The 13,141-nt window shown below is 45.1% G+C and overlaps 1 protein-coding gene across 2 annotated transcripts in view; it reads left to right on the top strand.

Moving 5' to 3' along the window:
• Stac (SH3 and cysteine rich domain) overlaps window positions 1-13,141 on the top strand; it is a 120,110-nt gene that overhangs the window by 44,918 nt on the left and 62,051 nt on the right. The window contains exon 2 of one of the 2 annotated variants that reach the window (XM_051201402.1): window positions 4,717-4,975. In XM_051201402.1, coding sequence (XP_051057359.1) covers window positions 4,717-4,975 — 259 coding nt within the window. Of the gene's footprint in view, window positions 1-4,683; window positions 4,976-13,141 lie in introns of both variants that reach the window. The other variant, XM_051201394.1, reaches the window with a different exon arrangement.

Genomic DNA, 13,141 nt, shown 5'->3' with positions numbered 1-13,141 from the left:
AGGAAGCCCCAACTGAAGCTTATTTTGGACCAGTGCCCTTGCCGCATCCTCATCAGTTGCTGCAGAGAAGTTGCTTTCTCATTGAGTTCATTGCTGCTGGTTTTCTCATCACCCATAATGCTCTTCTGTTCATTGTCCAATACCAACAATGTCTTTCTGATGGTTTTCCCTCGACCCACAATGCTCTCCTACATTACTCACCAGCCACTTTCCTCACATCTGCTCAGATGTCACCTGTCAAATAGCCTTCTCCTGACCATCTAAAGCCTGCGTCTATTTTCCATTTTCCATTTGTTACTTAAGCACTCTCCCAAGTATGTTGTCATTTATTCATTTTTTTTCTTCTTCTGCCTACTCAACTTTAAACCATAAGGAGATTAATTTCATTGTCATTAAATATTTTCACTGTTTTACCACCAAAATTGAGTACTATGCCTGGCTCCTGGTAGTATCCAAATGGATATTCATTATTGACTTATTTAATGAATAAGGAGATGAGTGATCCCCTACTTGGAGAGTTTTCTAGTGTGTGAGGCTGGAGATGTAGCTCAGTGGTAGACTTCCATGTACAAGGAGGCCCAGTATTTGACCCCAATGACTAAATACATAAATGAATAAGGTTTACAAAAATGTTAAGAACTGAAGTATGAGGCATTTCCAGCACATAAGAATGCACTTATGAGTATTTGCTGAAGCAAAATTTGTGATTCAATGGTGCTGCTCTTCCAGAGGATCTGAGTTCAATTCTCATTCCCCATGTCAGGCTGCTCATAGTTGCCTGTGACTCCATCTGCAAGGGATCCTATACCCCTGGGGACCCCAGCATATATGTAGTATAGACATAAAATAATTTTTTAAATTCTTTTATTTAAAAAAGAATATTTTTAAATAGAACTGTATCTTAGTGGTTGTGCATAGAATTATTTTGTGACCATGTGCTTATCAAATTCTACTTATATTTCCTCATTTGATGTCTTCCTCTCTGGTCTCTGCTCCATTGGTGATGAATGAAGGAAGTGCCTGCCTTAGCTTGCAGCTGTGATCCTGTTTGATCGGTGGGCATGTCTTCCAAGCTGTCCACCTCAATAGGAAATGTCTCATTGGTTTCCAACCAAATCTCTGGCTCTAGAAGCAAGCTGACTTCATCACTTGATACAGTGTCCAGACACACACATCCAGACACACACATGAGGACAAGGAAGGGAACCACTAAGGACTCCCTGTCATCATATATAAACTTCTGGAGACCACAGACCTACTTGTCCATTCCAAAGCCCTTTACGCATTCACTGACCAGCAGAAGTCCCATGTTCCTGAGACCTGGGGTAACTGCCTTTCACCCCTATCCAACACCTGGAGACTGACTAACCAGGGAAGGAAAGAGCCTAGGGTCAGTAGAAGGCAGTCTGAACTTTGAACCTGGTCTTCAAGAGCTCTTTGACCTTAAGCTGATACTTGACCTCGTCCAGCCGTCATTTCTCCAAGGCTCCAATACCACCTCCCCTGCCTACACTCCTGTGCTGGTTCTGCCCTGTAGGCAGAGAAGACATGTAGCTCAAGAGCCTCAACTACTTCCATCTTTCTGTTGCTGAGTGGGGCTGACAGTCTGGATAGGACTTGGCTGGGAAGTTATGATCTCAGCTGGAGTCCCTTTTGTCTTTCATGAGGTGATATGGCTCAAGTCTGTGAGTTCCCCGTGTGGAAGGAGTCTTCCCTCTCATGATCCCTCAGTTTATCTCAGATTTTATCCTGAAAGCATTTGGGAGGCTTCCAAAGGATCCAGGGCCTTAAAACTGGCTTAGAGCTACCCCCATACTCTCCTATCCTCCTCCCCCTTCTTCCCTCCCATTAATTCTCTTTGTTCCCCAATAGTCCTGTTTCTACTCTCAGGTCTCTCTCTCTCTCTCACTCACACACACACACACACACACACCACACACACACACCACACCACACACACACACCACACCACACACACACACCACACCACACACACACACACACCACACCACACACACACACACACACAACACACCACACACATACACACACACCACACACACACATACACACACACACCACACACACACACACCACACACACTCACACACATACACACACACACACACCACACCACACACACACCACACCACACACATACACACACACACCACACACACACACACACCACACCACACACACACACACAACACAACACACACACACCATACCACACACTCACACACCACACACACACACACACACACACACACACATTTTATGTGTCTATATAAAATTTAAGAACCCCCAATGATAGCAAACATGTCCTTTGTCTTTCTGAGCCTGGGTTAATTTACTCAATGTGATTACCTCCGCTTATATCATTTTCCTGCGAACAACATTGCTTTCTTCTTTATAACTAAAAAGAATCCCATTGTGTATAATATACCACACATCCGTCATCTGTTCCTCTGTTGCCAGGTCTGGAATAGATGGATAAATAACAACAATAACTGTCATGAATGTACTCAACTTACAACACATACTTTAATAAAATGTCCTTATATGGCAGTATGACGTTTAGCAATACACACAGTCAACCTTTGTAAATATGTGGTGTGTGTGTGTGTGTGTGTGTGTGTGTGTGTGTGTTCTACCACAGTACATATTGTAGGAGTCGTTTCTCTTTCCATCTGGTGGGTCCCAGGGATAGAACTTGGGTCTTCAGGCTTGATGATGAGTGCCTTTCATGTGTTAATCCATCTCATCAGCCTGACATTAAAGTAAAATAAAAGTTCAAGAGCCTAGAATCACATATGAACTCTCAGCAGGAGGCTGAGGAAAGAGGGAAACCTGCAGGTTTGAGGGCCCGTCTTGGACAAATAGTAAGTTCTAAGACAGCCTGGGCTGTGATGTGAGATCTTGTCTTATGTCCCTAAAACTGGCAGAACCCTTAAAATAACAAGACTCAGAGTGGAAAATAAGTTCTGTTTTGGAAGTGTATCATGGCAAAATCACACTGCAAATCAATATGGCTTTTTGGAGGTGAAGTGTGGCCATTTTGTGCTGTGTCTCTGCTCTATGACCATAGTGGCTTCCTAGTCTCCTGAGAGCAAGATAGAGGTGGGGATGAAGGTGGCAGGTTTGTCAGGGGCCGGTGAGCTATCTTACGCATCCTCAGGGAGCCTGTCGCTCTGTGTCATGCACCTTCATGAATGGCTTCCGCTGCTGGTCAGGTGTGATTCTGGGTATTAGAAAGAATGGCCACAGGTGAATAATTGTCAAGGGAGGCCACCTCAAAGGTACAGTGACCCCCCCCAAAAAAAGCCATAAAACTAGTACACTGTCCACTCCCTTTATCTGGGTGGAGGGAAGACAGGATGCAAAGGGCTGATACTGAAATGTGTGAGAGATTTGGAGAGAGCGGTGGTAGCTAACAAGGACTGAGCAAAACCAAGCTAGTGCAGACTGCCACCAGGGCTGAGCTTGGGCCCTTTGTTTGTTTAGTGCCAGGGACTACCCCTAAGGTTCCAGGCAAGCACTCTACCACTGAGCTAACGTCAGCCTTGTTTTCCACCACTGGACCATTGAGACACAGAATTGCCAAAGCTGAGTGGAACTCCCTCTGCAAAGCAGGCAGTGTGATCCACTGCCTGCAGCCTCCTGAGTAGCTAGAGTTCTAGCCCTGCAATGGCACACTCAGCTGGAGTGTGTCTTTACACCTAAGAAAGGGGAAGTCTCTAAAAGATTTTAAGCATGAGACTCACACATTCACGTCTGTGCTTCCAGAAGATCCCTCCAGAATCAACATGGATTAGATTAGGAGTGCAGACTGAAATCAAGTTCAGAGCTCTTCTAAATCCACTTGGTGTCTCACCATCAGTCCCAAAGGCAAAGCGAAGTGACCTAGTTTACTGAGGCTGAACACCAGGGCAAGGGCACAGCTAAACAGGCTGTTGAAATACTGAGTTATACACACACACCACACACATAAACGCATGTACCTCACATGCCCCCACACCACATCCATACAGACACATGCATATGCACCACACACATATACATACAAACATACCTCACATATAATAACATGCATGCACATACATGCAATGCTACACATACATGTACATACACACATACACATATACTGCACACATGCAGAAGCGTATACCACATGTGCATATAGGCATGCCTCAAACAATCCTCCACATGTTCAGATACATGCAGATTAGAGAGCTTATGGCTGTGACCCGGAGACCAGTTAGCCAGATCAATGTCAAGTCATAGGGAGACATCGTTCGCACACTATGCTGTCCATAGAGATGGATAGCTATCATCCTAAGACCGAAGACCTTGTCATGAGAAAGAGAAGATGGTATTACACACAGAGCTTGGCACCCAGGAATTCATGCCTCATTTCCAACTGTGAAAACTCAAAAGATAAGAGATGAAAAACCCAGTGTCCTGGGACTTGAGACAGTACATAGGTGGGACCTAAAGAAGCAGGGGGGGAAGAACGGGGCGCAGGGCGGACCTCTGATCCCGTTTCAGCTAGCTGCTGCCCTTGGACTCCCCAACTGGGGCCTGGCACAGCCTCCTGGGCTAAGGTATCTGTGGGGCTGCACCTGCCACAGGTGTCACAGGACTGATCATAAGAGCAGTTGTCCTGTCATTGCATTGCAGCTCCAGAAACTAAAACGGTCACTTTCTTTCAAGACCAAGAGCTTGCGGAGCAAAAGCGCCGACAACTTCTTCCCGAGAACCAACAGTGATGTGAAATTGCAAGCAGACCTGCTGGCCAAGGTCAGCCTGGGCTCTAGCCCAGGCCCCAGCCCAATGCCCGTCCCTGGAAGCCCTGCACCTGTGCCTACCAGGGCTGGCCTACACCCCGGCAGCAACAACAAGGTCCACGCCTTTCAGGAACATGTCTTTAAGAAGCCCACCTTCTGTGATGTCTGCAACCACATGATTGTGGGTAAGAACCCCCTCCACTGTAATAGCCCTGGGAAGCTGAATGAGAACTGGGTGCCCTGGCTCAGGGAACCACAAACGAACTCTGAGCTTCAGAGAGTTGGATGCAAGAGGGTCCACGTGGGGGAGTGGCTTTGAGGAAGAGAGCTTGTATAAAGCAAAGGGAGGCAGGGCCACGTAGAAGGAGAAGACATCAGCTGGCACCCTCCATCAGGAGCCTGGTACCATTTACACCTTTTCTGTATGTAGCCTGTGTATACCTGCCTGAGCCTGATATACCAGGTGGGCAGAGGAGACCTGAATGTCTGTCCTTACTGAAACTGGACACATAAGTGATGGCCGGCATGGCCAAGAAGGTCGAATGCTCTATGATTCCCCCACCTTTACCAAGGTCCAGCTAAGGGGTGCATCAGTGTAAAAAAGAATAAAGAAGAGTTTATTCTAGAGCCAAATATAAGTGGCCATGGTCCCAGAAATACAAATTTAGATTACCCCAAATACCATGCTTCAATGTTTCATGAAGATTTTCATAGTAACAATGAAAGTTATAAATCAAGGGATATATAAAAATAGATGGATGGGGTCAATCATCAGGTAGTCATGTTACAGAAAAGCCCAGGGGGATCTCAGCCGTCACCCTCAGATGTGATTCCTGACATGCTCAGCCTTTGGGCCAGTGGAAATTTAAGGCCGTCATATATTCCAGAAGTTATTTACCTCCAAGTCTCACAAGGCTGTCAGGTCAAACATAGTGGTGGGCAATCAGTTGCTAGGGAACTAAAGATAGCCCCAAAGCATTTGTCTCTGGACCTGCAATATTCTGGCTCTAGGAAGTGACAGCCTCATAGAGTGTAAGGAGGTACAGCTTCTGTTCTGGAACCTTCCACTCCCAGATGGGATATTCTAATTGAGAAGTAACATCAGTCCTGCTGTCGCCATAGCCATGAGACCTGTCCACGTTTTCGGATAGGGCTTACCACTTCACACCTTCCCTCTTTTACTCTTAATGCTCCATGTTTTTCTCCAAATAAGCCAGATGTAGAAAAAGAGGCTTGTGTTAGTCAAGAGGTTTCCATCATAACACCACTCACCCCCACACTAAACTAGCCACCGTTCAGTTCTCGTTTGAGCACCTTTAGATCAGACAGAGCCTGAGTGACTGAGACACTGCGAGGTAGTTGGTTGTATCTTTTCTCGTCCTTGTCCCTCACTCTCTCTTTAAGGCGGAGGCACAGCCCTGTCTTGTCATTGTCCTGGCAAGGACAAGGGGTGGTTCTTGAGCTGGAGGTGGCCCACTGAAACTTCTGGTGAATTCCTTTGGTTGGATAAATTGAATGAGAAATCCCACAGTCGGGAGGGTAGAGAAATACCAATTGATCTTTCCGGCCACCTGGAAAGGGGCATGGATGAAGACACAAAGAACAGGATCAGCGATCTGATCCAATGTCTGGGTCGCCTTTGGATTCTTCAGCCTCTTTGCCTGGTAGGTGCAGCTCCTTCTTGGAGCTCCCACCCACTCACTTCTCCATTTGACCCTGAAGTGTGGCACCTGGCTGCCAGCGCGGGAGACTGAGGGGGTCCCGTCGTGTTCTGTGCTAAAAGTACTTAGCAGCCTGCCTCCTGCTTGGTGTTCTTGAATGCCTCCTTTCTGAATCTCATGCATCACTTTCAATTGCCACCAGGCCTTTTCAAGGTACCGCTATTCATAACCCTGAAAGAGGTGGTGATGAGCGTCTATTTTAGACCTCATTGTGATGCGTGTGAAAAGACAAGGAGCATGTGTTTTTAAGAATGAGTAATGGAAATGCATTCACCTCTGAGGAATGTCACAGCCATTACCCTGGGGGGCTTTTCAGGACATCTCAAGTGCAGCAACAACTTTATAAGACTCCGTACTAAAGAAGGTTACAACGTGCTTTAGTCTGAATTAAATTTACACTGTAGCTGCCTTTTAAAAAGTTATGTGTATATGTGGTTGGGAGGAAGCATGTGCACATGCCTGCATGTGCTCAGAGGCCAGAGTTGGGATTACAAGTGTCGTTGAGCATCCTGGTTCAGGTCCTGGGAATGAACCTCAGATCCTCAAAAAGAGCAGCAAGTGCTTTTAACTGCTGAACCGTATCTCCAGACCCATGTATCTGCCTTTTAAATTACTTTGAAGACAGAGTCTCATGCATCCTAGGCTGGCCTAATTAGGACAGTCTTGAACTTCTTATCATCCTGCTTTCCCTCCCCCAGAGAACTGGGATTACCTTTGTGTGCCACCACACCTGGTTTTATAAGGATCAAACCCAGGTCTTCATGAATGCTGAGGAAGTACCATAGATACCTGTTCATTGAAAACCCTTTTTAACTGGGGTGGGGGAGGGGCATGCATGTGCAAGTGGGGGCTTGAGGTTGACTGTCAGGCACTGCCTCTATCACTACTTTTATATTTTGAGGCAGGGTCTCTCATTGGACCCAGAGCCCAGCCTTTCTGCTAGTCTGGCTGGACACGGAGCTCCAGGAGTCTGCTTGCCTTATCCCAATCCCTTCATGCACTGGGGTTATATATGTATGTGTCACCACTTTTCCTGGCTTTTACATGGGTGTTGGGGACCCAAACTCATCGGTTCTTAACCTGTGGGTTGCAATCCCTTTGGGGTCACCTAAAGCCATCAGAGAAAACACAGAGATTTACATTATGATCCATAACAGCAAAAGTAAAGTTATGGAGTAGCTACAAACATAATTTTACAGTTGCGGGGGGGGGGAGGGGTCACACCAACATGAGGAAGTGTATTAAAGGGTGGCAACAGAAGGAAGGTTGAGAAACAACTGCCGGAAGCCATCTCCCCGACCCTACTGCTTGTTATCTGAGAAAGTAGCCAACAGTTGACCTGCTCTTTTCAAGGGTCTAACAAAGCAAACCAGTGCCTTCTTTGAGGAGAGCAAGGAAAGGACTGAAAGACGTGAGGGACAGACACCATGTCAGGGGCTTCTTTGAATGAAAGAGACCAACAGACATTACCCTCCCTACTCTAGGTTTCTGAGACAGAAGTACATTCTCGACTGGTCTGTGAAACAGCGTGTGTGTGTGTGTGTGTGTGTGTGTGTGTGTGTGTGTGTGTGTGCCTGTTGACACCTGTCCTTAAAGTTGTAAGGGTAACATGGCCACCGAGAGCATACTATCAGTATAGACCGTCATAGCCAACCATCTGTTTCAAGTTCCTTTGCCTCAGACGATGCCTGAGGCACTCCCTGTTACTCTGGCTTGCACACCCAATGGGCTAAGTAGTTCCCAGGCTAGGCCCTCTGGACAGTCTAGTCATGCCTCTAGAGCTCCCTACTGTTCATTTTTGCCTATGGGGCAGGGTTGCTGTGGATGATTTTTAAAAAATATTTTAGTACGATATTTTAATTTATTCTTTGAGAATTTCATACATGCATACAATGTATTTCAATCATACTCATCCCCTCTCCCCATCCGATTCCTTCCAGATCCTCTAACTCCCCCTGCCCTAATTTTATGTACTTTTATAAAACCTTGCTGTGTCTAATTACAGCTGGTAATACACACGTGTGTGCGCACACACACACACACACACACACACACACACACGTGTGGCCACCCACTGGAGCTTGGGCAACCTACTAGGTACCAAACCATTAAAGAAAACTAATTGTCTCTCTCCTGGCAACCATGAAGTGTCAGTCACTTCCCAGCTAGGAGTGGAAACTCATGTGTCCCACCCCTCTCCATCCATCTGCAGGTCTTGTGCAGGAGACGAGAGGCCATTAGTGAGCACAATGGAGCATACTGTTTCTCCCAAGTCCTCCCCATTCTCAAGCTCCTCCAATCTCTCTAGCTCCTCTTCCTCAATGTTCCCTGAGACATGGGAAGAGTGGTAGAGAGTGCGATATATTCTCACCTCTTTAGCAGCTTCTACAAAGACTGGTTTAAGTCAATGATAGACCCAACCTTTCATAGAAATGTAATAGAAGCAAGTAGTCCTGTGTGCCTATGAACTCCAAAGATGAGCGGCCTGCCTCTAGAACAACAGGACTCAAGACTAAGTCTTAGATGGAGAGAATTACAAACAGACCAAGGTCCTTGGTCAGATGAACACCTTTTTTTCCTCCAAGCAGATCCTCTCCTAAAATCCTTAAGGCTTGCCAAGGAGAGTGTCAGAGGACCATTTTCTCATACATCATCTAAATGGATTCTACTTATGGCATTCTGCCTTGACTTGGCAGTGACTCATTCAGGGGAGCATTGAGCCACTGTGACAATGCAGTAGGTAAACGTATGTGTGTGTGTGTGTGTGTGTGTGTGTGTGTGTGTGTGTGTGTACATGCACATGTGTGTGCATGCATGTGTGAGTGTATGAGTGTGTTTGTGGAGGCTGAGGTAAACATTGGGCACCTTTACTCTCCACCATTTTTTTTTTTTTTGAGATAGAGTCTGGCATTAAACCTGAAATTTAACAATATGGCTAGACTTGGTAGCTAGCATGCTCTAACATACTCCTGCATCTATATCTCCAGTACTGAGATTATACCACCATGTCCAGATGTTTCATGGATGTGAAACACATGTTCTTAATATGACCAGTTTTAGGCATGGATCTGTTCTGTCAATTAAGAAAATTATTTTTCCTACAAGTCCCAAGTTTTCTGTTTATTGTTAGATGTCATGTCTCTAAGACTATTTTAAATTAGTTTTAATGGCTTTAACTGTAGTCTGCATATTAAATGGACTCATTTTATGAACATATTGGTAGAAAAATTGTTGGATTTCCTTGCTTAAATTTTCAAGACTCCTTATACAGTCACTGTTGAAAAAAAAAAATCAATGACTTTTATAACTGCCAAAAGGGGAAATAATAATAATAATGTTATCTTAAGTAGGGATTATTAGGAGAGTGGTTAGTTGTAGGAGGTGCCCTGGCAAGGAGCCTCAAAGAAACAGAAAAAACAAGGGGAGGCGCTAAGCGGGACATGATCTCATCCAGGGTATATATATCATTATCATCCTGAATCAAGTAAACAGTCCACCAGAGACAAGGGACTTCTCTGTACACATCCTATTACCCAATCACCGGCCACGGCTGCCCTGGGAGGGAGGAGGGATGTGGCATCCAGAAAATAAGAATCCTATTTGGTTAAGACTAATTATCTTACAGAAAAAGAGAGAATTGGGGAATGAATGTATGATAGCTTCACAGTCTTTGATCACTGCACCAGATAAATGAGATATGAGCAAGCCACCAGTAGAATCCACCTTTCATCAGCATCCACCAGCAGAGCAGCATCTTTGCTGAGTGTGCATTTAAGGTGCAGGGAGACCCTGATGTTGATAGACCCATCGTGGTTATAATAAATCATCTGACATCAGGAAACACTACCATATACCCAAGCTAGACCTTTCTGCTGAGCTCTAATCTGACCAGTAGCTTAACCATTTCATTACCTATTCTGAAAGCACCCAACTGTTCTAGATAGTAACCAGATCTGCACTGGAGAAGACACATGTATATATACACAGAAAGCATAAAATTTATAAGTTGGGTTTTTTTAAGAGGGTGAGAATGGCCAAACAGAGATTGAAGGGAATATCTAAAATCAAATATAATGTCTGTCTGTCTGTCTATGTGTTCTCAGAGTTGGCAGAACATAAAGGACATCTGTGGTCATTTACATGAACAATTCTTATAGGGCTGTGCAACTTACATACAAGAAAATACAAACATCACTAAAGCCTTCCTGGAAATATATCAAACAGAAGCCTCCTTGAGCAGCACCGAATGCCACCCCTTTGAACGGGCAAATCCTTGGCTACGGACATAATAAGAACAGGGGGCCAAAGGTGGTATGAACTTAATGGCCATTTGTCCCTGTTTTGTCTCAGACAACCTATTCTCCACAGAAAATTCTGGATACTGTTTCCTCAGCTCATTTTCAGCATTCCAGATTTGGCATCTACCTTCCCGATCTGTCCTTCCATCTAGCCAATCCAAAATCTATTGAGACCTAAGTAAAATGTGCCTGCCAATTCTGTGGCAAACACTTGTTATCTCTGAAATTTCATGTCGTTTCTCACAGTGCAGACTTTGGTGAATCCTTTGAAGGCACGATCAGTTCTGATAACATGCAATACCCAGTTCTGGCTGTCCTATCCCATGGGACTATTCATCTCTGCTATTCACAGCTTAACTGCTTCACTCACATTACAGGGACAAAAATGCAAAGCAGTGCTCTGTCCATTAGAGGCAGACCTCATCCCATTGCTTTCTTATCTGCTCCCTTCTAAGAGAATCACATTGCTGCTGGACAAAGAATTAAGCAAAAGAAAATAGAACTAGGGCCGGAAAGATAGTGTTTTCTTTGAAAGCACTGGGACCTGAGATCAGTCCCCAGGACCCATGTACAAAGGCCAAATGTGGTGGCACATACTTTTATTCTCAGCGTTGGGAGGTGGAGACAGGAGGATCCTTGGGGTTTCTTGATCAGAGAGCCCAGACTACTTGGTTACTAGACTCGAGACCAGTGCAAGGTTCTGAGTCAATAAATTAATTAAAAAATAAACCCAAAGCAGACCTCTGATCTCCACACACATACAAGGTTGCAGGGGGAGAGGGGAGGGGTGGGGACACTATGACAATCACAGTAGGAGATTGCAACTGTCACTAAGGACTCACCATTCCAACACCCCTGCTTCCTGATGCCGGATGCCATTTGGTCACTAGCGAATATATTTCAGCATGTCTCTCCTCCGTCTAGCACACACAATTTGGAGGATCTTTAAATTCCTGCAAAAGTAAAGTCATTGCAAAGTTATTAAGACTTAAATCTCAGGCCCAATGCTCTCAAACAGAAATGTACATGGCTGGTACTCAGTACCTTTCAGCTAAAAGAAGGAAGCACAAAATACTTTGAAAGCTACACCTCCTATTAATTTTCTGATATTTTGTCTACTGCCAAGAGAATGGATTTCAAATGTCTCTATGATTATGTCAGAGGCCAAGGAAATGGCTTAGTTGGTAAAGTGTATGTCATGCAAGCATGGGAACCTGCATTCCAATTCCTGGTGCTTATGTAAAGAGTTTGGCACAGTACACACACCTGTAACCCCAGTGCTCGCGAGGCACAGGTAGGGTGCCCCACACAGCCAGCCTTTTGGCATTGATGTGCACTGGGTTCAGTGAGAGACCTGTCTCAAAAAGTAAAGTGCAGAGAAATAGAGGATGACACAGAAATCAACCTATCACACACACACACACACACACACACACACACACACACACACACACCATTTGTTCCGCCAGAAATAGATATGGATTGGATAGCAAAGGAGATGTCTTTCCATGTCTCAGACATGGGAATATTGAGTATGGACAAACAGTGTTTGTGGGAACATGTGGGCTTGAATATCATCATTTTGAAGAGGCAAAAACCTTGGCCCCCTGCCTATAGAAAAGCCAGTAAAGACATTGGAGTGTCTTTTTGATCTGTCATAGGTAACATGTTTTTCACGAAAGTTCTAGGCACTATTTTCTGACCAATCCCAAGTCTATTGAGGACTAACAAAAACCTACCTGCCAGTTCTTGGGGATCACTTCTTTTCTCTGAATTTCCATGCCATTTCTTAGGTAGCCTAGACTGTGGCAAATCCCCTAAAGATATTTTCAGTTCTAATATGTGTGCCTATCATTACAGCAACTGCAAGGCAATCACCTGACACACATTTGAAGTAGCAGTGAGTGGGGCTGGAGGTAGAGCTCAGTTGGCAGGTGAAATGCTCACCTGTTGCTGGATACCCAGCAGAGTATAGAGTGAACATGGTATCCAACACCCGTAATTCCAGCACTTGGGAGGTGGAAACAGAAAGAGCAGAAATTCCAGGTCCTTCTTAGCTGTACATGGAGTTCAAGGCCAGCCAGAACTGTCTGAAACTCTGCCTTAAAAAAGGTGGAAGTGGATGAGGAACAATGGTTTCCAAACATACTAAAGAAAACTGGGTTTTAGCACAAGAATTTGGGAACATCCCTGGGATGTAAGACCCCAGCCAGCCATAAAAGAAAATTGGCACAGAGGCCTGACTTTCTTGACATCCATCTTTTCTCTGTTACATGCTTTAATACAGATGTGTACAGCGCACAAAGGTCCTCATAGGGACCCCCTGCTGTGA

The sequence above is a fragment of the Phodopus roborovskii genome, unplaced genomic scaffold (genome assembly GCF_943737965.1).
Source record: "Phodopus roborovskii unplaced genomic scaffold, PHOROB, whole genome shotgun sequence".
In the NCBI taxonomy this organism is placed as follows: Eukaryota; Metazoa; Chordata; class Mammalia; order Rodentia; family Cricetidae; genus Phodopus; species Phodopus roborovskii.
The sequence above is the reverse complement of the archived record's forward strand: the minus strand, read 5'-3'. Positions and strand labels throughout refer to the sequence as shown.